Source organism: Oryx dammah, unplaced genomic scaffold (assembly GCF_014754425.2).
Source record: "Oryx dammah isolate SB20612 unplaced genomic scaffold, SCBI_Odam_1.1 HiC_scaffold_3, whole genome shotgun sequence".
Taxonomy (NCBI): domain Eukaryota; kingdom Metazoa; phylum Chordata; class Mammalia; order Artiodactyla; family Bovidae; genus Oryx; species Oryx dammah.
Genome location: NW_024070187.1, coordinates 96,502,987 through 96,527,968, shown reverse-complemented (window position 1 = coordinate 96,527,968; position 24,982 = coordinate 96,502,987). Strand labels below are relative to the sequence as shown.

Below are 24,982 nucleotides of genomic sequence, written 5' to 3'. Positions count from 1 at the left end.
TTCCTGGGCTTCCCTGGTGGCTCAGTGGATAAAAATCTGTCTGCCGATGTATCAAATCTTAATGGGAAAAAATTTCCAACCCATTTAGTACAGAAGCAGGAATGCCAACCTCCTGTGAATGGAGGAAGCTGAGAAGATGCATTTTCTATCCACCGTGTTGTTGCTGTATCTGAAAACCAATCTTCCCATAATCTTGGAGGGTAACTTCCCAACTTTATGCTCCTCTGAAATCACTCTCATCTAAAGCCTCTGAGTGGTTTTCTCATCCTGAGAGCAGAAAGAGGGTTACGTTTGAAATTTCTGTCCATGCACCTCACCTGAGAGGCAGGCTTTCTCCTCACGCCCCTGCCCCCACCCCCTTCATCCAGAGCCCATTCCTTCCTGAGCTGGAGGAGTTGCTCTAAATGATTACCTCTGATAAAGGAGAGCAGGAGATTTAATTTCAGTTTGTTTAGGGTTAAGCGAATCCTGAACTCCTCCAGCGCACCCAGTCTGGGGCCCCCAGAAGCACCATGGCTTCCTGGCCAGGCAGGTTTTGTAACTGCATGGAGCCTATCTCTCTGGCCTGATTAAAAAACCATCAGATATCCAGCACTTTCGAGGTATCAAACCCCATCCTGAGCTCTAGTCCAGTGAGGAAAGGGGATGTCTCCATTTTGCACATGAAAAAAAAAAAAGTTAGATCATTAGGTAAACTTCACAGAGAGCATTCCCAGCATGGAGCTGTCTTATTCTTATATTCTTATTCTTACATTACGTAGGATGAAACTGAAGAGTTAAGAGACCATCATCATCCAAACCACCAGAGTACTCAGAATGGCTAGTTCAGAGTGGGGAGGTCAAACTCAAACCCAGTTTTCAGATGCCAAACCTGGATCATTTTCTCAACACTGTAGTTCCTGTCGCCAAAATATAGGTTTACTTAAGAAAACCATAGGCTTGTAAATCCACAAGACAGGAATTGAGCTTGCGCCCTTGTCAGTGAAAGTGCAGAGTCCCAACTGCTGAACCACCAAGGAACTGCTTTCCCTCCACAAACATCTTTTTAATTGGAATATAATTGCTTTACAATGTTATGTTAGTCTCTGCTACACAACAACGTGAATCAGCTATGTGCTGTGCTGTGCTTAGTCGCTCAGTTGTGTCCGACTCTTTGCAACCCCATGGACTATAGCCTGCCAGGTTCCTCTGTCCATGGGGATTCTCCAGGACTGTGGGATTCTCCAGGATTGTCCAGGGGATACTCAAGTGGGTTGCCATACCCTCCTACAGGGGATTTTCCCATCCCAGGGATTGAACCCAGGTCTCCTGCATTACAGGCAGACTCTTTACTGTCTGAGCCACCGGGGAAGCCCTGAATCAGCTGTAAGTGTACTCATATCCCCTCCCTTCTAAGTCTCCCTCCCACCCCTCCAGGTCATCACAGAGCACTGAGCTGAGCTCCTGGTGCTCTAAAGTAGTTTCCCACTAGTTAACTATTTTGCGCATGGCAGTGTACACATGTCAGCGTTACCCTCAATCCATCCCACCTTCTCCTTCCCCTGCTGTGTCCACAGTCAAATATTTTGATGCCATTTTTAAAAAAAATTTGTATTTACGCTTTAGAGGAATACAACCTTAGCTAGATAGTCAATCCTTTGCCAGGCTCACTCCAGTCTCTGAGTCTATCCTTACACAGTTTTCCAACCGGGGGTCGCTACCAGGTCATTCTATCTTTCAGGGCCTTGTTGGCTGCTACCCCCTCCATGAAGCCCTCCTGATCACGCCAGACTACACACCTCACCAGCAAGTCTCACTCACAGTTCCTATAGGTAGTGTTACCATCCAGCACTTTCATCTTCTGTCTTCTTTCTCTCTCTCTCCCTGAAGCAACTTCTATTCCAAGGCACATACTACTGGCCAGAGCCTTGGCCCCTGGCTATGACAGTTTTCTTCCAGTATCTCTCAAGGTTGTTTTTTCCAGTGGTCATGTATGGATGTGAGAGCTGGACCATAAAGAAGGCTGAGTGCTGAAGAATTGATGCTTTTGAATTGTGGTGCTGGAGAAGACTCTTGAGAATCCCTTGGACTGCAAGGAGATCCAACCAGTCCATCCTAAAGGAAATCAACCCTGAATATTCATTGGAGGGACTGATGCTGAAGCTCCAATACTTTGACCACCTGATGCAAAGAGCCAACTCATTGGAAAAGACCCTGATGCTGGGAAAGATTGAAGGCAGAAAGAGGAGGGGACGACAGAGGATAAGATGGTTGGATGGCATCACCGACTCAATGGACATGAGTTTGAGCAAGCTTCAGGAGTTGATGAAGGACAGGGAAGCCTGGCGTACTGCAGTACATGGGGTCACAAAGAATCGGACACAACTTAGCAACTGAACAACAACAATAAAATATATAATCTTGTAACCACTCAATGATATTTGAGAGCTGTTTCCTGTCCTGGTTTCAGAAGCGTCCCCGTGACCCTTGGGCCCCTGACTCACCATCTTCTCCAGTTAAACCTGGCTGCCACCCTGTGGGACTTCAGTCCCCTGTGGAGGTGCCGTCTTGATCCATCAGCCTCCTCAGCTGCAGCCACTGCCCCTCCTCTAGAATCCTGTGCCTCACCTTGGAGTTAATCAATGGAAACCCTTCTACCTCTGTTGGTCTGAAGTTCCAAATCCCACTCCTGGTGCACAATGGCCACTGCCTCCTTTATTCTCGTTTCTTTTTCTCTTTTTGGCTGCACCATGCAACATGGGGGATCTTAGTTCTTCGACCAGGGCTTGAACCCACGCCCCCTGCATTGGAAGTGTGAAGTCTTAATCACTGGACTGCTGAGGAATTCCCTATTCTCATTCCCTAACAAATAGAAATCTACCTTTCAACTTCTTTAAAACCTCAGTGCCTTTGCTTCCTTTGCTAGCTGTGAGTTCTTAGCTTTCTTCTGATCACATTTCCTTCCCCTCCCAGCAGCCTGGACGCCTTACAAACTTCTGACTCAGGTACCTGGGTCTCCGGTCCCCCTCTTAAGCCCCCACCCCACTTCAATCTGGAGATCCTGCCAGTAAGGCTGCATCAGTGTGACTGGGCAGACTGATGCCATGACAAGCTCATGGCATCCGTTCCACGCTGGGCCCTTAATTTGGCTCAGTAACCTTTTTAAGGTCCTCGGTCAGCTTCCTTTCTCATTCTGCTCAACAGATCTGGGGATCTTTCATCACTTTTCTCCAGCTTTGCACCAAATCCCCACTCTGCTTGGCTGGTAGATGACCTGACCTTCCCTCTGGAGCCAGACAGCAATCAGAGCACCCTGCCTCACTGGAGTGGCTCCTTCAGCAAGCTCAGTCTACCTTCATTCTCATTTCCTTCCGTGCCCGTGTGCTAAGGCGCTTCAGTCATGTCCGACTCTCTGTGACCCCACAGACTGTAGCCCTCCAGGCTCCTCTGTCTTTGGGATTCTCCAGGCAAGAATACTGAAGTGGGTTGCCATTTCCTTCTCCAGGGGATCTTCCTGACCCAGGGATTGAATCCAGGCCTTCTGCATTGTAGGCGAAATCCTTGTCACTGCACCACCTAGAAAGCCCCATTTCCTTCCAGTCTCCAGGAAGAAATTGTCCCTCTGTTCAAAGTTAGGCCAACCAGCTGATCACCTGGTCCCACCCTGTCTAACCATCCCCCAGCCCTAGGAAAATAGCTCCAGCAAGCATCCTCTTTCTCATACATTTGAACTCTGACCTTTCATTATCTTTCCCTCTCCCAAATTTGAATATATTCAAATCCTTCACATTCAAATCCATAGACGCACACTAAATTTCACCTCTCTGTTCTTCTTTTCTTAAATATTGCCAAGCTTCTTAAAGTTAACTTATACAGGTATACCATGCTGTCTCCTCCTCCTTATTATTATTTTTTTTTAATATGGAATGCTTCACGAATTTGCACATCAAGCTTACTAAGCGGCCTTGTTAATCTTCTCTGTGTCATTCCAATTTTAGTATGGGCTGCCTAAGCGAGCATCTCCTCCTTATCTTAAACGCACCTCTGTGTAAGGACAGTTCCCATCACTCACTGAAAAGGCCTTGGCAAAGGTCAGTGATGGCCTCTTTGCAGTGGACTCCTCATTCCCATCCTCCCCAGCCTTTCTGTAGTGTTCAAGGTTGCGCTCCCACACTCTGCTCCTTCTTCCCCATCTCTCTTCTGTCCTCAGTCCACACTGGCTTCCCTTTCTTTGCCAGTCTCATAGATAGCCGTTCACTGGCAGTCTGTTCTGAGCCTCATTCTTACCTTCCCTGGGCGACTGCTTCTACTGCCGGGATTTTACTAAACCAAACTACAACTAAGTTACTCTCTCCAGGGACTTCACTGGTGCTCCAGTGGTTAAAACTCCATGCTCCCAATGCAGGGGGCCTGGGTGTGATCCCTGGTCAGGGAAATAGATCCCACATACTCATTTGAAAAGACCCTGATGCTGGGAAAGATCGAAGGCAGGAGGAGAAGGGGACGACAGAGGATGAGATGGTTGGATGGCATCACTGACTCAATGGACATGAGTTTGGGTAAACTCTGGGAGCTGGTGATGGATAGGGAAGCCTGGCATGCTGCGGTTCATGGGGTCACAAAGAGTTGGACACGACTGAGTGACTGAACTGTCATTAAGAGTTCACATGCTGCAACTAAGACCTGATACAGCCAAATATATATATATATTTAAAAGTTATTTTCTCCAGACTAAACCTTTGCTGGGTTCCAGGTCTATATGTATATTTAACAACCTACTGGACAGTTTCACTTGGGTGTCCAAAACAAGACTTTTTTTTTCCTTATTGAGCTTGCTCCTGTTTCTTCAGTCCCATCCCCAAAATGATTGATAAGATAATAATGTTGATGATGACTAATATTTATGGATTCTTTACAACATGCCAGCAACAGTTCTAAACTTCAGTCACCATGAAAATATTGTAAGAGAGGCATCATTATCCCCATTTCACAAAATTGGTAATAAACACAGTATGATTTGGCACTCAGTAAGTGGCATTGTGTTTTACCTGAATACCCAATCCAGAGACCCCCAGAGGAATCCTGTCCTTTTTATTTCTCCTCCTTCATGTTCAGTCGAGCATCAAATCCTGTTGGTGCTTCTCTTTGCGTTTCTCTGGCTTTATCACCTCCTCTCTAATGCTTCTTTTTCAGAATCTGTACCTGTGTCTTGCTTCAGATCCTCCTCATCAACTGACCAGATTCTTAACACGGTGTCCTAATAGCTCTTCTTATCTCCAGTCCTAGCTTTCTCTATTTGCCGTCCAGTCATTCTCCACAGCTCCCCCAGAGTGGTCCTGCTGAAATGCAAGCTTGATCATATTATTACACTGCATAAAGCCAATCAGCGACTCCCCTCACCTACCAGTTGCTTGCTCTGCAGGGCACGAAAAACACCCTCCATGGGCCGCCCACTGCATGACTTTTCATCTCCATCTCGCACTCCTCTTTCTCGCACACCCCTAGTTTCACTTTGGATATTCCAGATACCTCTCTAAGTTACAAAGGCAAAAGCTTTTGCTCACACTGCTTTCTCTGCCAGGAATGCCCTCCACCATGTCTCTGTCTAGTAAACTAGCCATCCTTCAAAACTGTGCTGTCTAATATGTAGCCAGTAACCACATGAGGCTACTCTGAATTAAGATATGCTGTGCTGTAAGTATGCTCACGCTGTAAGTATGCTTGCTAAGGCGTGTCTGACTCTTTCATGACCGTGTGGACTGTATGGAATTTTTCCAGGCAAGAATACTGGAGTGGGTTGCCATTTCTCACAAAATGGAATATTATTTGGATTTTGTTTTAAAGGAAGGAAATTCTGACACATGATATAATATAGATGAAACTTGAAGACACTATGCTAAGTGATCTGAACCAGTCATAACAAGGCAAATACTGTATTATGAGATATCTAGAGGAGTCAAACTCAAAGAAACAGAAAACACAATAGTGGCTGCCTGGGAGTAGGGAGACAGAGGAATGGAGAGTTGTTTGATGTGTATAGGGTTTCAGTTTTGCTAAGTGAAAAAGTTCTACAGATTAGTTACACACCATTGTGAATACATTTAACACTACTGAAGTGAACACTTAAAAACGGTTAAGATGGTAAATCTTATGTTCTGTGTACTTTACCACAGTGAAATTTTTTTTTTAATCAAATTCCAAAAAAGGAAAACCTTTCCCAGTTACCACAAACCTCCTCCTCTCTAGTGTGAACTAACTACTCCTTCATCATGCCCCCACTTTATCCTGCACATACCACATTTTTGGTAATGATTTGTTCGACAGAATAAAAAGGTTACTGTTCCATGGATGAGATGATCACTCATCCACTTCTAGGGTCTTGACCAGAAGCTATGAAAATATACTACGGTCTTTGGCAAGATGGAGAAAAGAGACAGTAGGTCTGATGGCGTTATATACTGCAGGGAATGTTCATTATTAGCAATAGGATAACACCTTGTTTCTGTAGAGGTTTCACTCTGAGGCTAGACCTGGAGGGGCTGTTTTCTGTCACCCCTCTTTTGTAAGTATTATCTGAAGGGCATGAAGAGCACTTCCTCCCATCTCCAAAACATAAAAGCATCCCCCTCCCCATCCTGAGTTCAACCAGCTGAAGTGGGGTGGCAGTACCCAGTCTGACCTGTGGGCAGGATGACAGGAAGATGCTCACTTAAGCCAGATTCAAGCTAGAGTAGTTTAACTAACAGATAAGGGTCTCTGAGGCCACATGAGGAATGATTTAGCCACCCCTCACCCAGACTCTTTGTAGGTACTGGATTGGGCAAAAAGTTCATTCAGGGTTTTCCAGAAAGTCTTAGAAAAACCCGAATGAAGTTTTTGGCCAACCCAAATCCACGTGATGCCTGACACTATTTTTTTTTTTTTTTCAGATAATGGACTGGACCTTGCTGCCCTTCCCAGTTCATAGCCAAGAGGTAACATTTGTTTAATCTATCTTCTCTCCTAAATGGAGAGTTCCTTTAGGGCAGGGACCACATCTTATCCGTCCTCGTATCCTCAGCATCCATCCGCTCTAGCACCTAGCAGGTACCTAATACATGCCCAACCAATGACTGAATGGTTAGAGTGATGGTGGGGTGAGTCATTATGATAACCCAGAGGGAGGCTTTTGACAGAGCAACTAGTCCACCCTGAGATAAAGGACAGGCTGAATAGAGAGCCACAGGGAGTATGTGGGTCTGGGGGTTGTGGGGAGCAGAGGGAACATGAGAAGTGGTTCAGTATGAAACCAAAGTTGAGCAAGTTGATGAAACTGACACCCTCAAGTTTCAGGTTCTTTTGTCTCACGGGTCTATACTTGCCTGGAGGATCCCATGCACAGAAGAGCCTGGTGGGTCGCCAAGAATCAGACGCGACTGAGGCAGCTTAGCACGCACACAGACGTTTCGTTTTCTGCTGTCTCACTGGTCTAACAACAGTGCTGACATTTATCTGATGGCCCGGCAAGTATCCTTTCATTCTATAATTTCAGCTTTGTCTGAAGCAACACCCTAACACTCACTCAGTGGCCCCCATTCCACAAGTCACATATCTTGGGACAGTTTTAAATTATACATTATTTTCTTCTGGCTGACTGGACTGATTCAGGTCTGCTAACAACAAGACTCTCATGTGTGGCCCTTTCAAGTAATCAATTCTGGGTAATTTTTTTTTCTGTCTCAGACAATTTGAGAGGGCTTCTCAGGTGGTGTTAATGGTTCTGCCTGCCAATGCAGGGGATGCAAGAGACAAAGGTTTGACCCCTGGGTTGGGAAGATTCCCTAGAGAAGGAAATGGCAACCCACTCCAGTATTCTTGCCTGGGAAATCCCATGGACAGAGGAACCTGGTGGGCTACAGTCCGTGGGGTCACCGAGAGTGGGACATGACTGAGTGCACAGCATGCTCCACAGAATGCTGGAAAGAATTACTAACAACGGCTGATCCCGAAGTCAGCTTTGTCAACATAATAGTGTCCTTTCAAACTCACATTTATAGAATTTGCCAGCTGGAAAGAAGAGCAAAGATTAGATGGTTAGATAGCATCATTGACTCAATGGACATGAATTTGAGTAAACTCCAAGAGATAATGGAGGACAGGTGAGCCTGGTGTCCATGGGGTCGAAAAAAGAGTGGGACAGGACTGAGCAACTGAACAACAAGGAAATTCGTCCCTAGGGGACTGAGTTGGGTCACAGTGAATAAGAATTAGCATTCAGGGCCCCTGGCTTCCATACCTGAGCCTGTCTCCTTCTGCTCACTGCAGGTGCAGCCACGGCTGTTCTGGGCACAGCCAGCTGCCCATTCTCTGCACTCCTGTGCCATCAGAGTGCTCTCCGAGGAGCTCTAAATTATCTGCCTTAGGGGGAATGAGCAGACAAGATTTTTTCTTAGATTCATTTGCCTTGGAACATTCTGAGTGATTTTTTTTTTTTCCCTAAAGCCCCATTCTCAACGGGGGCTGACTTCAAGGCTAAGACCGTCCAGAAGCCGACTAGCTAGAGGAGAATTTGCCATGAACAGCTGCGAGGCTGAGGCGCCGCGCAAATGGGCCGGGCCCGACTGGATACTAACCGGCCCCTTGATCATTTATCATCTGACAGGCGCTATCTGAGCACCTACTGTGTGCCTGCCTGCAGTTGTTCAAATAAGAACCGAGCGAGCGGCTGCCTCCATCCCCTCCACACAGGCCGCAGAGCCATAGGAGCCGGGAGACACAGGAACTTCTGATCGTCATCCCAGATCTGTCCTTAACTTGCGCTGCGATTTGGGAATAGGATTGCAAATTCTCCAGCCTGTAGCTTCAAAGATGGGGGGAAAAAGAAGTCTTTTTCAATAGGGAAAGGTATTTCGGGGAACTGGAGAAACCACCGCAGCAGCAGCACAAGTGGTGTGGAGGCTCTGCGGGCTCCCTGACCTTGCAGCCACAGCCCCCTTAACCCACTCCCCCGCGCCCCGCCCCCGGCGGAGGCTGCCCACTGCCCTGCGGACTGCCCCGTCCGGCCCCGGGGAGCCGGGGCAGCCGAGGCCAAGGGGGCGCCTTTCTCTTTAAGAGCCGCAAGGGCGACCCTGATTGGCTGTAGCTATGCAGGTCTTTCTTCCCCGCTCCCTCCGAGCAGTCCCTCCCCCGCCGCGCTCTCGGCTCTTTCCACACCCCCTCCCCTCCCCCGGCGCCCCCTCCCTCCCCGCGCGCTCGCCCCCTCTTCTCGCCGCCGCCGAGTTCTTCTCCGGCAGCCGAGCGGGTGATGCGCCAGCAACAGATGCCGGGCACCAAGATTGGCATCCTTAGGCCACGCTGAACGCCTGAAGAAGCGAGAAGGAAGCAGAGAAGGGCCGGGAAGGCGGGGACAGGAGGTGCCCCAGATCCCCCCCACCCAGTCCCCTCAAAAGAAGGCAGAAGCCGCCGCCCCCACCGGAGAGCTCCGCGCCCCGGAGATCGCCAGCTCGCTGCCACTGTCGCGGGCGCCCAGGTCTCCCCAGCCATGCCAGGCCCGGCCGTGGACGCGGAGAAGGTCCCCTTCCGCAGCGCCAAGGAGGAGATCCGTGCGGGGGTCGGGGTCGAGGGCTCGGAGGGCGGCGGCGGCGGCGGCGGCCGGGAGAGGCCCGGCGCGCGCGGGCACCGGCAGGACATCGTCTGGAGGAACGTGTTCCTGATGAGCCTGCTCCACTTGGCGGCCGTGTACTCCCTGGTGCTCATCCCCAAAGCCCAGCCGCTCACTCTGCTCTGGGGTGAGTAGTCCTGCCCGCGTCCTCCTGCGCCCCCGGGCACTGAGGCGCGGTGAGGCCGGCGGCGCCGGGGCGCGCGAGATCGCGGGTCGCCTCTGGCTGCGGGCCGTGTGGAGCCCCCGCGGCTCTCGGTTCGCCTTCTCTCCTGCTCCCCCCGCGCCTCCCCGCCGCCCCCCGCCCCCAGGCCTGTAGTTGTCCAGCCTTTGGGACGGGAAGGTATTTCTATTCAGATATTTTCAACTTCTGCCCCCTCCGCTGTCTCCTTGAGTAGGCTTCTTTGGCGACCCCTGGATGGAGAGCGAGAGGGACTCGGGGTCCTGCGGCTCAGAGGCGCGCGAAGGGGGATGCCAAGCCCGGGCTCCAGGGCGGGGAGACCAACGTGGTGACTGTGTAGCCCCTGCGCGTCCCAGGGGCGCTCCTATCGGCCGCCTTTCAGCGTCTCAGTCTCCTCCATGGGCCACGGACCTTGAGGCCGAGTGAAGGACTAGAAAGGGAGTTGTAGCGGGGGTTGGAGAGGCCACAGGCGCAGGTTCAGCGTTGATTTTCGCGCAGGAGATGGAAGAAGCCAGTTCCCTTCCTGCGCCTGTGAGGCCCCGGTCGCTGCCCTCTCCGGGATCTCTTGTGCCCGGTTGCAGTTTTCCGGTCCCAGAAGTTTCTCGGCGAGCTCTGGCCCAGCACAAAGCTCCGAGGTGGCTGTGTAGACCCTTCCAGGCCTGTCCCCTTCTGACCAGGTGCCAGTCTGTCACCGCACCTGTAGCGCTCCCTCGCGCCACCCACTTTCCTAGCACCCCCACCCCTGCCAGGATGGGAGGGAACCCCGGAGCCCACTGCCCCTCTAGCCCCTCCCCAGCTCCTGGGGCCGGGGGGCTTCAGAGCCTGCCCCGCATGACTCCAGTGGCTGACTCAGAACCGCTTCCAAACCCCCTTCCCTAGTAACTGGTTTTGGCCTCAGTCACTATAGTGGCCACCTTAGCCGGGGCAAAAAGGCTCCGAGGGCTTTGGTATCCTGGGTTGAGAATCTGGTGAAGTAATTCGAAAAGCCCTTTCAGGTCTCCTGAAAGGAACAGGGGAGCAGGAGAAACATACCTCCTTTTATTTCCAGAGGGGAAGAGGAAGGAAGAAAATATGAAGACCTCTTTCTGCAAAGCTTCGGACTTGGCATAGTGCCAGCTCCAAGTGCCTGGGTTCAGAATGGGGCCAGTCGGTTTTAAGCTTTCCCTTGATACTCTGCAGTCTGTGCTCCTGCAAGCAGACCCTTCCAGAAGATGGGTGCCTCTTGGGGAGGGTGTGTGGCTGAGCAGGGTTGAGGAATGTTGGGAGGGGCAGGGGTCTTTGGGAATCTGTGGAGCCTTTGAAAGTCCCCTGAAAGCTTTGAGTAAACCTCTCCAAAAGTCAGTACACTTCCTCAATTCAGTGTCCTTTTCTCCATCTTTTTTGTTATGTATTGGTTTCATTCTCCTATCTTCCTTCTTCCTTTACCTCTAGATGATTAGATCGTAAGATGCTCAGCCATTGCTTCCTAGACACACTTCCTCCACCAGCCAACCAAAGCTCTTATTGCCTTGTATCCCTTAGAGCGGCTCCCGCTGCACCCCTCCTCTCCCCCCGCCGAGGCAGGACTGTGCCTTTGGACTTCAGAGCCCTCCTGGCACCAGGAGATTAGGGCTTAGTCTTAATAGCTGCAGTGTCAGAGAGAGCTCAGGGAGAAGTGAGCACTTAAAATATTGTCTTACATGCCCGGAGCTCCACAGGCCCACAGGCTCCACCATTACAGCCACCTACCCCCTGGTTTTGGCCTCCCCCCAGGAGCCACAAGGACAAGGCCTCCTCTCCAGGTTCGCCAAGTCACCTCTGCCCTTTCCCGGCCACTCATGGTGGTGGAGGCAGAATCTTTGTTCTGAAAGACCTTGGCCCGAAGATGGCATCCTGGCCCCAGACTCCTCCGGCTCCCTGGAGAAGTCAACACACTGCAGGAGTCTGGGATCCACCTTATGCGTGATGCTACCAGGCCCATCCTTCTGCCTCCCTGCAGAGTCTTCTGCTTTCAGTTCCATTCCCCGAATCTTGATTCTCTCCCCACCTGGGCTTCATTGCCCTCCCCACCCCTGCTCCCTCCCCGCCGCCCCCCAAAAAGAGCAGACAATGGTGGATGTTGTAGCTTCAAGATCCAAACTTGTGACTTAGAAACATTCCAAATAAGTGAATGTTATCTGATGGATATCTTGTGAGAGAAGAAGTGAGGGAGAGAGACAGCCAAGATCGGTGTGCTGATGGTTAAAGGTCTCCTGGAGGACTGTTGATCAGGATTATTTTTGTGGCACACCCTGGTGCCTTGAGCTACAGATCTCTCCCCACTGGATGCCTTTTCCATCCTCCCTCCCACTGGCTCTGTCTAGTGTTAGGGCTGAGCTCGTGCACCAGTGGGTTGTTCATCCACTTCAGGGACCTGGGTTGTCAAGGCAATAGGGCTTAGCCAGCCCATCCATTGCTTGCCACCCTCCACCCCAGGTATGGTTGCCCTGGAAACAGGAGGCATCCATGCAGCGTACCCAGCAAAGGATGTGTTAGGTGTGCAGTGTGTGGAGAGTAATTTGCTTGGCGGTGAAATGTCATCCATGAAAGATCTCATCAAGTTGTTCAGTCCAAACCTCCTCCATTGCCTCATCCCCCGCCTTTTTATGACTCTCCTTGGGGCCAGAGCAAGTTGTTTACTCTTCTTATCCTTGCAGTTTTCTGAGTGGGCAGGCTGTCAGAATGAAACGCTCTTGGTGCCCACAGGTCCTAAGGGATGAGTTTATGAGTTTCAAGGACAGAATATGAACTCCAACTGGAGGAAAAATCTTTACCTGAAGGTTCGAGCTCACAAATGGGCCTGCTTTGAGGATTTTTGACCAAAGGGGCAGTTGGTTCATGCCCTGTCTCCCAAGATGAGTAGAATAAGGGAGTGAGGTACAGCAGTCATGATTCAAGGCCAAAGTCCTAGTGCTTTTTCCCAGCAAGCCTTGCCCTATGTCTAGGCATTCTGGCCATTGGTCTCCAGAAACATGAGGAACTTTGCTGGTTTCCCTTGAAATGTCATTCGAGTCCCCTAAATATGCCTTGGTGACATCGTGACCATTTCAATGAGAGGATCAGGCATGCGAAACAAGTCATCTTCCCTGCTCCTTTGCATCTTGCAGTTCTTGTTGTTGTTCAGTTGCTAAGTCGTGTCCAATTCTTTGCAACCCCATGGATTGCAGCACTCCAGGCTCTTCTGTCCTCTACCATCTCCCAGAGTTTGCTCAAATTCATGTCCATTGAGTCGGTGATGCCATCCAACCATCTCATCCTCTGCTGCCCCCTTCTCCTCCTGCCTTCAGTCTTTCTCAGCATCAGGGTCTTTTCCAATGAGTTGGCTCTTCGCATCAGGTGGCCAAAGTATTGGAACTTCAGCTTCGGCATCAGTTCTTCCAATGAATATTTGGGGTTGATTTCCTTTAGGATTGGCTGGTTTGATCTCCTTGCAGTCCACGGGACTCTCAAGAGCCTTCACCAGGATCACAGTTTGAAAGCATGAGTTCTTCAGCTCTCAGCCTTCCATCTTGCCCCAGGCCAAATGTGTCCATTGCTGAAGTAGATACAGGATTCTCTGGTGCTCCTTTGGTTGCTAGAACCCAGCCGATGGGAGGAAGCTGAGATGTGGCAGAGGCGGATAAGGCAGTCTGGCAGGAGCTTGGGTCAGGATAGGCAGGGATTTGGAACCTGCTGGTCCACCAGTCAAATTCTGTCCGATCCTGTGAGCTGCCCAAGGGTGAGCTATTTTCTGTCAGACATGGGTAGCCTGAATCCACACCTTCGATGGTCCTAACATCTTTGTTGAGTTGTGCTTCTTTTTTTCTGTCAAATCCTTAATATTGTTGAAGAGCTCCAAGAATGTGTGGCCTTGGACTTCTGTTTCATCTCTGGATTTTCTAGGGTGAAAGTGAAAGTGAAGTCACTCAGTCGTGTCAGACTCTTTGCGACCCCATAGACTGTAGCCTACCATAGACTGTAGCCTACAGGCTTCTCCATCCACGGGATTTTCCAGGCAAGAGTACCGGAGTGTGTTTCCATTTCCTTCTCCAGAGGATCTTCCCAACCCAGGGATGGAACCAGGGTCTCCCGCGTTGCAGGCAGACACTTTACCCTCCGAGCCACCAGGGAAGCCCACAGCTCAAAAGAGAAACAGCTCTCAATGTGAATCCCTGCTCTTCTACTTGTTCACCAACTGCATAGCCTGATGGGACAAATGAACATCTCTAGACCTCAGCTTTCTCACCTGTAAAATGGATAGATCTGTACTTCTTGCTCATGAAGTTGTGAGAAATAAATTCGATAATAGGTGTAAATTACTCGGTACAGTGGCTGGCCCTTGGTTGATGTCCAGTAATTGTTAGCTCCCCTTATTATTCCTGGTCCTGATACTGGCTTTGTTTTCTTTAGTAGAAGGAAAAAAAGGCCCTCTTGCAGCACAGTCGGTTCAACAAAGCTGGCATACAACGTGGCTTCGTTGCCTCTTGCATGGAAAAGATTGCTTTGGTTTGGGAAACAAGGGTTCTTTCTCAAAGTCTCCAAAGAGAAATGAACACAAATAACACTGCTCCTTCTCTCTCCCCCATCCCCTTCTCTTTCATCCTCTCTTCCTCCCCTTTTCCTCTAAAAAGTCACTATTTTGTAAATAAGTACCTTTTTGTTCACCTGGTCTCTAGTGTTTTCTTTGGGGCTTTTTGAGCGGAGCCAATTGCAATTGCTGTAAAAACAGGGCTTAATCATTTCTCTAAATGTCTTAGGTTCTCAGTGTTGAATTTTTCCCGCATTTGTCTTCTTGAGTCATCTTTTTAAAAAAACAAAACTTTAATGTTCAAACTACGAAAAAAACTGAAAAACATCGATGAGACTTCCCTTTAAAGTCTGTAATTCCCAGCCCATTGTTGCAACTCTTCCATTTTTAATAACCAGGCAAGCACTAAGGGCCGCGCCCCAGGCTGGGAGGAGTACAGAGAAACCCGAGAGAATGGAGTGTGCTTTTACTGGCTTCATAGTCTCAACAAGTATAAATATAGGTTGAGATTAACATTATTAACTCGGTTCTTTTTTTCTTCTAAAACTGGTCAAGGTCACTGCCAACTGCATTGTGATCCTAAAATGTGAAGTCCTTCTGCAGAGTAGGAACCAGGGCTGAGAACTCAGCCTTGCCTCTTAGTTCAGCTTCAGGCAAGTCTCTCTCCAGTGTGTGAGCCTTGGGTTCCTGGTCTCTGAAATAGGGATGATAATACTGAGCTGGAAGTTCCTTTAAGCATCAGGGCAAATGTCAAAGAGGAGCCGCAGGGTAAAGAGTTCTCTCTACGGCTTCTAACCCCCACTGCAGGGGCGGCATCAGGAAACTCACAGGGCTTCAGTGTCTGTCTCTCTGGGACCTGGAGTTCTCGTGGCTCCAATATAATGCACAATGTTTAAATCTGAATAAAACAGCACGACCTTTCTTGTATAACATTTAGTTAGCATCTTGTCCTGACTTGTGTATTGTAGAAAATTATAATAATTGGTTTAAAAAGCCAGTGATAAATTTACAGAACGGTGACACAATGTGAAAGTGTTAGTCGCTCAGTCGTGTCTGACTCTTTGTGACACCATGGACTGTTGCCCACCAGGCTCCTCTGTCCATGAAATTCTCCAGGCAAGAATACTGGTGTGGGTAGCCATTCCCTTCTCCCAGGGATCTTCCCAACTCAGGGGTTGAATCCCAGGCTCCTGCATTACAGGCAGATTATTTACCATCTGAGCCACCAGAAATTTTCTAAAAAAGGCACCATTATCTTTGGCTGGCATTCTTGTTGAGCATCTATTTTGATGTCCTGTCTTCTGTGATGTCAGTCTCCCCATCCCTCTGCTGTGACGTGTCCCGTTTCTGTGGAAGTGGCACCATCCTGGGATTGAGAGAAGGGGTATTGGAGTCTGAGTGCCTGAGTTCAAAGCCTAGCCCCCCAGGTACAGTCTTGGGCAGATCAATCGCCTTCTCCAGCTTCAGTGTCCCCAGTTGCCCTGTGAGAATGACAGCTCAGCCAGCGTCAGTTCGCAGCTGGAGTGAAATGAAACAAGACAGTAAAGAACTTGACCCTTGCTACTTCCCTTCACTCCTTCCCTTCCTTCAGCTCCTCCTTGGTGGTTAGGACTTGTTCCAGCCTCCACACCACCCCCGACCCCTGACCCTGGTTGTCAGAAAGCCCCGGTCGTGGATAAAGCAGTTGGTTTCTGATTTGTTTCCCCTGGCAATGGGCTGGTGGCCACCACAGCAGGGACCCATTCTCCTCCCTTGTAAATGCCCATGGTTTGTTCACTCGGAGTGTGAGCAAGCCACGGGAGAGATCCTCACAGCTGCACATGCAGTCACGCACTCATTCACCCACGAATTCATTCATTTTTTTCCTTTTTCCATTTCAACTATTGTCAAAACATCAGAATCACTTGGATGTCCTTTACAGTATTCAGAAGCCTGGGCCCCCACCTGGACTTAATGAATTGGAATCTCTAGGAGGGAGGCCCTGACTATTTTATTATTATTATTTTAAGGTATTTGGGTGTTTCTGAGGCACAGCTAGTGCATTTAATTCCCTGTTCCGTATTCAGTTACGCTTATTATCACCCATGACTTGCCAGGCACCCGCGCCATCCCTCCCTGACTTCATGGCACTTAAGGCCGGTTGGGGAGACAGAGAGGTGAGAATCGCCAAGGCAGCCTTAGCTGCAGAGCACCAGCCTGGGGCAGTCAGGAAGGTGCCCTTGAGGAGGGGGACTTCACAGGGGGCTCAGTGGTAAAGAACCCACCTGCCAATGCAGGAGATACAGGTTCGATCCCTGGAGAAAGAACTGGCAACCAGCTGCCGTATACTTGCCTGGGCAATCCCATGGACAGAGGAGCCTGGCGGGCTACAGTCCACGGAGTTGCAAAAGAGTTGGACATGACTTAGCGACTAAACAACAAGCAAGAGGAGGAGGTGGCTGAACTGAGCCTGGCTGGAGACCCCTGCTGTGGGGTTCGGGTGAGATGGCATTGCAGCCACAGGACAGAGGTCCCCAGGGGAGAGAGAAGAGCCGGAGCAGGGCCAGTCCAGGACCTGAAGATTCAGAGGGTTGAAGGTGATCGGGGCCCAGATCCAGGGCAGGCAGTCAGTAGGACCAGCAGGACTGGGAGGAGATCAGGCTTGCAGAGCGGCTGCCCTTATCCTCTACTTGCCTCTCACCTCTGTTCACCCATCACACACACCAGTGGTTCTGAGCACATAATTTCTAGACCAGTCACATGCTGGTGGGATGAGTGAGCCCGAAGGTTTTTAGGAAAGACCCTAAGGCAGACACCTTAGAGCGAGTGTGCAGTGGGGCTGGGTGCCTCCCTCTCAGGCTGGCCAGAGTTCAGGGAGAGCTAGAAATAATGTCTCAGCTGGGCCTTTGATCTCACAGACTCGGGGGTATTGTGCCAGGACTAGATTACTAATGTGCCTACAAGGGTATAATAGCGCTGGCATACCAGACCCAGGGCGCTCTTCTCCTCTTATGCTCGTCTGCTCTCTTTCCTCTTTCTCTCAAAGGTACAGGTGTGTGGGGGGTTCATCTGACCTCCCTTCCTCCCTGGAACCTGAGTTTAAACAGCTAGTTCTCACTATCCTCCTTCCTACGTCCTGCTCCCCATTTCTGCAGCCTGCTGTTAAAGGCTGATGCTTACATGTTAAGTCCTTTTGGTCATATTCCATTCTTTGCATCCCTCTGGACTGTAGCCCACCAGGCTCCTCTGTCCGTGGGATTCTCCAGGCAAGAATACTGGAGTGAGTTGCAGTACTCTCCTCCAGGGGATCTTCCCAACCCAGGGATCCAACCCGCGTCTCTTTTGTCGCCTACATTAGCAGACAGGTTCTTTACCACTAGCGCCAGCTGGGAAGCCGGTTAAAGGCTGAAGGGCTCTGCAAGTCCCAGCAGGCTGTGGTCCAACAATCAGCAGCAGCAGTATCACTTGGGAGAAAGTGTTAGAAAGACTCTCAGATCCCATCCCCGACCTATTGAATCAATACCTGCCTTTTGATAAGGCCTCCGGGTGACCCGTCTGGGTTGAATTTAGAGAAAACACTCCGTTAAGTTGGGCCATAGACTGACAGGTCGGAGAAACTGGACAAGTGGGATTTGTCAACTCTTTGGTCGTCCTTCTGATGGTCTCTTCCCCTTGGTGTCCCCTCCTCCCCTCTTGCCTCCTTGTAGCTTATTTTAGAACATGTCGGGATCCTGCTTCTCTTGCCAGCAAAAGGCTGTGCTAAAATCTTTCAGTCGGCAGCCGTGATGTTTAATTCATGGGCTAGAAAATTATTTTTATTTTCATGAGTAGAGCTGGGGAAAAATAACAGGGAGGCTCAGTGCATGGCCCTTGGGAACTCAGCTTGAGTCTTTAACAGATGAACTGGTAAAGGTGAGGAGGCCTGGGGAAAGGGCCACCTTCCACAAAGGATGCTTTTGGCTGCAAGTAGCACAAAACTCAGTATGCCATAAAAGACAAGGAAAATTTCTAATTTCACAGGAAAGTAATCCTAAGGTAGGGCACTTGTAGAATGACTCAGAAATGACATCAAAGAGCAGATTTCATTTCTGCCACGGTGGTCCTGTGGAATTTCGTTTTCCACGTGGTTGCAGAATGGCTGCCAGATTTCCAGCAGTTACAACGATGTCCTACAGAAGAAGAGAGAGACTCCCCCTTCCTGAAGTTTTACCAGAGAAATTCTCTCCTGGTTGTCTCACAGCTGTTGTCTGCTCAGGATCATCAGCAGGACTGGGTCCCAAGTCCCTTGTTAAGCCATCATTGGCAAGGGATTCAAGCTAATCAGGGTTGGCCTCTGAGCCACGTGTCACATGAGGTGGGGTTTAAGAACCAAGCAAAACCCAGGCTCTGGGGGAGGGAGGAAACCCGGGCTCTGGGGGAAAGGGCCTGGCTGCTGGGCTGGCCGGCACCTCTGCTGCAGGACCTGCCTTCACTCCTTCTGCTACCCTCCCTCATTGGTATCACCTCCATCCCCGGATTCACATTTCACGTGCTCTTCCCCTCTACTCCCTACCCGTTTGGCTTGTCCCCACTCCTGGTGTCATCACAGTGAGTTGTCAATGTCTGCCATTTCTATGAGGTTCTGAGCTCTTTCCTGGCGTATCTGCCTCCCCAGGCCCCCAACACATGTCCTCTGCTTCATAGACATGGTGCTGGGAGGGTGGATGAAGGAAGAGTTGAATGAATGAGTTTGATGTCTGTGTGGCCTTTCTTTTTTAAAAACTGGAATACAGTTGCCTTACAAGGTCATTGTTCATTTCTGCTGTACAAGGAGGTGAATCAGCTACATGTAGGCATACATCCCCTCCCTCGTGGACCTCCTTCCCACCCCCACGTCCCCTATCCCACCCCTCTCGGTCAGCGCGGGGCACAGTTGAGTCCCTGTGCTGCTCAGCAGCTCCCCACTAGCTGTCTGTTGTACACAGAGCCGTGTGTATACGTCAGCCCCAATCTCCCGATTCATCCCACCCTCTCCTTCCCCCGGGCTTCCCTTGTGGCTCAGCTGGTAAAGAATCCGCCCGCAATGCGGGAGACCTGGATTCGATCCCTGGGTGGAAAGATCCCCTGGAGAAGGGAAAGGCTACCCACTCCAGTATTCTGGCCTGGAAAATGCCATGGACAGCATAGTCCATGAGGTCGCAAAGAGACGGACGTGACTGAGTGACTTTCACTTTCACTTTCTCCTTCCCTCACCATGTCCACATGTCCTTTTTCTACATCTATTCCTGTCTTGCAAGTAAGTTCATCTGTACCATTTTTTCTAGATTTGTGTGGACTTTCTTTCTAAGGAAAGTTTTCCTTTTGTCTCAACTTTAGAAGTGTTTTTTTTTTTTCTCTCTCCTGTAAGAGAACTTTCCATGTGATTTTGGAGGATGGACTGGGGAGAGAGAAGTCATTCTTAGTGCCCCAGGATTCTGCATGCCCCTACAACATTTTGCATGATATACTCTGCACATAAGTTAAATAAGCAGGGTGACAATATACAGCCTTGATGTATTATTTTTCCGATTTGGAACCAATCTGTTGTTCCATGTCCAGTTGGTCTCTACCCTCCTTTTATAACTCAAAGGAACAGCTGTGATTTTCCCTAAGTAGTACATACAATTTAATGTAAAAGTTCCATGCATGAAATTAGAAATGAATCCCTAAAATGTAACTGTTCCCTGGAGTAGTTAGTCAATTTACTCTTCTAATAAATATGTTCATAAGAAGCTTTTACAGATGGTTACGGTGAAGATCGTCCATATTCCCCGCCTGTGAGTCACTGGAGTGTCCCCAAAAGCAAGTGGCTTTGCCCTAGAGTCTCTATAAGCAAAGGAAGATATTTATTAGCAAGTGTGAATAGTACCCACATCTGTCCCCCTCCCATCACCCACCCCTAAACCCATTGTGTTTGGCTCCCTGGCTCTTGACAAGTGGACAAGTTATTAGCATCTTTGAGCTCTACTGGAATTACTCTAGACTCTCTTGACTCTAATGTGGAGCTCTGGGGAGATTTGTCACTACCTCCCTGAGTATAGACTGGATATGAACCTAAACTTAGCAGAGCTCCCACGAGGGTTGGGATAAACCACAGTTATTAGTGCTAATATTGCTTCATGCACAGAGCTGGTGTTCAGTCAGCGTGTGCCCAGTGGTTAAAATCACTGAACAGCAATGCCTTCCCTGGTACTCCTGCAGTTCCCAGCAATCCAGGAACTATAGCTGCAAAGCTTAAATCTGAAACTAAATTTGTTCTGATTGGTTTTGATCGGGTGGTGCCCTGATGGGTTGTTAATTTTTTTTTTAATTGAAGTACATTTGATATGCTATACTGTGTTAGTTTCAAGTGTGTAGCAAAGTGGTTTGGAGATACATACATACATATGTATATATTCTTTTTTCTGTTCTTTTCTATTACAAGTTATTATGATATTGAATGTAGTTCCCTATGCTATATTCAAATATTTTTATGTCATCTCTGCATGAGCATTTTCTTGTTATCATATGATCCAAATAATCATTACTTTATATCCTTGTCTAACTGAATGAGAACTCTAAAAAAAAAAATCAGTTGATCATTCTGGCTGAAATTTATATTCTAAACCATGTAAGGAAAGGTACTGCTGCTGTAGCTGCTAAGTCGCTTCGGTCATGTCCGACCCTGCGCGACCCCATAGACGGAAGCCCACCAGGCTCCCCTGTCCCTGGGATTCTCCAGGCAAGAACACTGGAGTGGGTTGCCACTTCCTTCTCCAATGCGTGAAAGTGAAAAGTGAAAGGGAAGTAGCTCAGTCGTGTCTGACTCTTAGCGACCCCATGGACTGCAGCCTACCAGGCTCTGCCGTCCATGGAATTTTCCAGGCAAGAGTACTGGAGTGGGGTGCCATTGCCTTCTCCCAAGGAAAGGTACTAGGACTCAATTAAAATTCTAGGGTTGAAAGTAACTCACCTGTCCTAATAAAAACTTCTTTTGTGATAGAAGCAGTGTGTATCTAAAAGGTGATTTTTATTTTCTAATTTATAATTGCCTTTATGTAAGGTTTCCCCCAGAGAGATTTGATACTAATTTTATTATCAGAAAAAAATGACATTGTAAAAATAAGGTTGTAAAGGTGTATCTCTAGGTGTCGGGAGTGGGGAGTGCAGAATTGGAGGACCTTGCCAATCATCCAGGTGGTACTCCTAGCTCACAGGTCATTGCTCATGATGTAGTAGATGGTATCTGGGCACCCAGAAGCCCAGGACTCCTGCCACTGAAATCATACCTGAGGCTTGGTACAGGGAACTGTCTTATTGATGCAAAATTCCAAACATACACAAAAGTAAACAGAATGGAGTTTCTGTATTCTTCCACACTCCCTGCTCATCTGGGGATTTGTCTTTTTCCTTGTAGCTTTTTACTTAGATATATAATTTCAGACACATAGAACCAGTGTTAAGTTCCCTGTTAGTACAGGTAGCTCCTATATACTCTAGGCAGACTGAACTATTTCCATCTTATCCCATTTGGGATAAGATGGAAATAGTTCAGTCTGCCTAGAGTATATATATGTGTACACATATGTGTGTGTGCTATTTTTTTCTGAGCCATTTGAGAATAAATCAGAGCTATCTGTCCTTTTATCTCAAAATACTTCAGTATATATTTCCTAACAGTAAGACTACAATGAAAGGGAATTTCCTGGTGGTTCAATGGTTAGGGCTCCACATTTTCACTGCCAGAGGCAAGGGTGGGGATCTGAGATCCCACAAGCAGGGAGGCTAAAAATAAATAAATAAAAATAAAATATTTTAAAAAAGAATGCAACCACTGTACAATGTTCAAAACTAGGAATTTAACTTTGATATTATCTAATCCAGGCTTCCCTGATGGCTCAGCGCGTAAAGAATCAATCTGCCTATAATGCAAAAGACACAGGAGATGCAGGTTTGACTCTGGGTGGGGAAGATCCCCTGGAGGAAAGCATAGCAACCCACTCAGTATTCTTGCCTGGAGAATCCCACGGACAGAGGAGCCTGCTGGGCTACAGTCCATAGGGTTGCAAAGAGTCGGACATGACTGAATCGACTTAAGACACACAGGCATTGTGTTGAGGTAATTCTGGCTACACTGTCCACATAGAAAACCTCGAGGAACAGCTTTTCCCCAACTGCCCCCAGCTCTTTGCGGGAAAACAGCTTTGAGGAGCAGTTTTCAGAAGCAGGAAGGGGTAGAACCTGAGAAGCCGGCATAGGTAATGAGCGAAGCAGTGGTCCCCAGAGTGGTCTGTGGACTGTTACGGGGCTCATCTGAGTTACTCCTCTCGGAGCTGCCCGGACTCTGCATTTTAACAGGTGCCCTGGGTGGCTCTTCAAGCCTGTGGGTTGGAGGTGCCCTGACCTGGGGAACAGGTGGCCTGGGAGTGATGCAGTGTCCCTGGCAGTTTCACACCACATCCCCGCCCACCTGTCTTGCCTCAGAAAAGATGCAGGACTGTCACCTTACCCGAAATCCCACTGGCCCGAGATGCCTTCGGGTTGATAAAAGGCAGCTGGGGGGGAATGGGAAGAGCTGCAGAGGTTCTCCACGCAGGGCTAATCCCGAAGGGCTGGTTGTCTCACAGCAGAGAGGACGTTAAAGCAGATGGAGAACTGTCCCCCGCCCCCGCCACGCCCCGGGGATGTGGTCCTGGAATGCTTTGCATGTGGTATGTTTTCTGGGGGTAGGGGGCGAGAGCAGAGATGCTTGGCTCATCCCTGAGTCTGTGGCAGGGAAGCTGTTCAGAAGAGGTGGGAAAAAAAAAAAAAGCTCAGGAGAAAACCTCAAACAAATAGCCCTAGGCAGAAACCCCCACCTTCTCGGAAGAGGGCTCTGAAACCATTTCTTAGGACAGCGGTAAGGACTAAGTTAGGTGTGGCGTCCAGCTGCGCTGCCTCAGCGCCTCCCCGCCCCAGCTTGCCCTCAGGGAAGGACCAGCCCCAGTAGAGTCCCCGTGGCATCAATAGTAGCGCCCCCAGGACCAGACGTAAGCTTTGGTGCTGGAAATCTGCTATACAGATGTGAGTTCATTCAGTAAATGTGTCTTTTCTAAATATGTAAGTCGATGGAGCCCTGCTCTCTGGGCCCTTTCATCTCTGAGGGTGGGTGACTTTCCAGACATCTTCATTTGAGGAGGAGCAGATACCGCTGGGATCAAGCAGACGGGGGTGCAGTGCAGCTCTGCCTGGGACAGGACACCTTTAGGGACATCCTGGACCCAGGCTCCTTGGCCACCTGAGATATGAGGCCCTTGGAAATGTTTCTGACTCATCAACAGATGACAACCATTGGGAAGACACTCTAAATCAGGGTTCCCCAACCCCCGTGTTAGGAACCCAGCCACACAGCAGGAAGTGAGTGGCGGACAGGCAAGAGAAGCTCTGTCTGTATTTACAGCCGCTCCCTGTCAGTTACATTACCACCTGCGCTCCGCCTCCTGTCAGATCAGTGGTGGTGGTAGATTCTTACAGAAGCTCGAACCCTACTGTGAACTGCCCAGGCGAGGGATCTAGGTTGGGTGCTCCTTATGAGGATCTAGTGCTTGATGATCTGATTCTGCTTTATGGTGAGTTGTGTAATTACTTCATTATGTGTGTGTGTGCGTTAGTTGCTCATTCGTGTCTGACTGTTTGTGACCCCATGGACTGTAACCCACCAGGCTCCTCCGTCCATGGGATTTCCCAGACAAGTATACTGGATACTGGAAGGGGTTGCCATTTCCTCCTCCAGGGGATCGTCCAGATCCAGGGATGGAATTCAGATCTCTTACACTGCAGGCAGATTCTTTACCATCTGAGCCACCGGGGAAGCCTAACGCAAGGTAATAATAATGAAATAAATAAATAAATTCCCTGGTGGGTCCAGTATTTAGAACTCTGAGCTCAAAATGCAGGGGTTTGATCCTTGGTCGGGGAACTAAGATCCCACAAGCCGCACAGCATGGCCAGATAAACACACAATAAATGTAATGTGCTTGAATCGTTCAGAACCCCCTCCCCCAACACCGTGTCCATGGAAAAATTGTCTTCCATGGAACCAGTCCCTGGTGCCAAAAAGGCTGGGAACCACTGCTCTAGACGTTCGCTGCGCATCCAGTGGGAGGCAGTGGGTTAATCCTCACCTGCATCCTGTCAGCGTGGCCATGTGACTGAGATGACCAGCCTCACCTAAGACAGTAATCAGTCCCCCCTGCCGAGGAACCTTCCCCTCCGTTCTCCTGGCAAGTTGCTGCTCTCTCCACGTCCTTTTCCTTTTTAGCACCTTCGCGTCTCAGGCTGCAGCCGGCACCTGTGTAGACAGCCGCCTGTGTAGACAGCTGGGCTGGATTTCTCACAGTGATGTGTGTGAAGAGGCGGCCAAGAGCCTTCCAAACCCAGCCAGGCCTGGAGTCTTCCCGGCGAAAGAGAAATGCAAAACCCTGAAAGCAGAGCTCCTGTTGGCCCTGTGCCCAGGCAGCCGGGCGTGTGGGAGAGGCCCCCGGAGCGGTAGACAGACAAGCTGGCCTCACTAGGCTCACCCCCCTGGAGGCTGCCAGGTGCTTCTTTAGTCAAAAGGTTGGAGGCAAGACTTTGGACTCAGGTAAATTTTTGCTGGTTAGCAAACTCCCAAGTCTCTCCCTGGTCAGAGCCATTCCTAGTGGTC

The 24,982-nt window shown here is 49.4% G+C and overlaps 1 protein-coding gene and 1 non-coding gene across 2 annotated transcripts in view; one reads left to right on the top strand and one right to left on the bottom strand.

Annotated features, from left to right (window-relative positions):
* Positions 1-3,894: 3,894 nt before the first annotated feature.
* LOC120862335 lies at positions 3,895-3,997 on the bottom strand. Its single transcript, XR_005720761.1, has one exon. It is a non-coding gene; the product is annotated as a U6 spliceosomal RNA (small nuclear RNA).
* A 5,201-nt stretch (positions 3,998-9,198) lies between these two features.
* SCD5 (stearoyl-CoA desaturase 5) overlaps positions 9,199-24,982 on the top strand; it is a 172,510-nt gene continuing 156,726 nt past the window's right edge. The window contains exon 1 of the mRNA XM_040237206.1: positions 9,199-9,746. Within this exon, the coding sequence (XP_040093140.1) occupies positions 9,500-9,746 (247 nt within the window). The 5' untranslated portion in view covers positions 9,199-9,499. The remainder of the gene's footprint in view (positions 9,747-24,982) is intronic.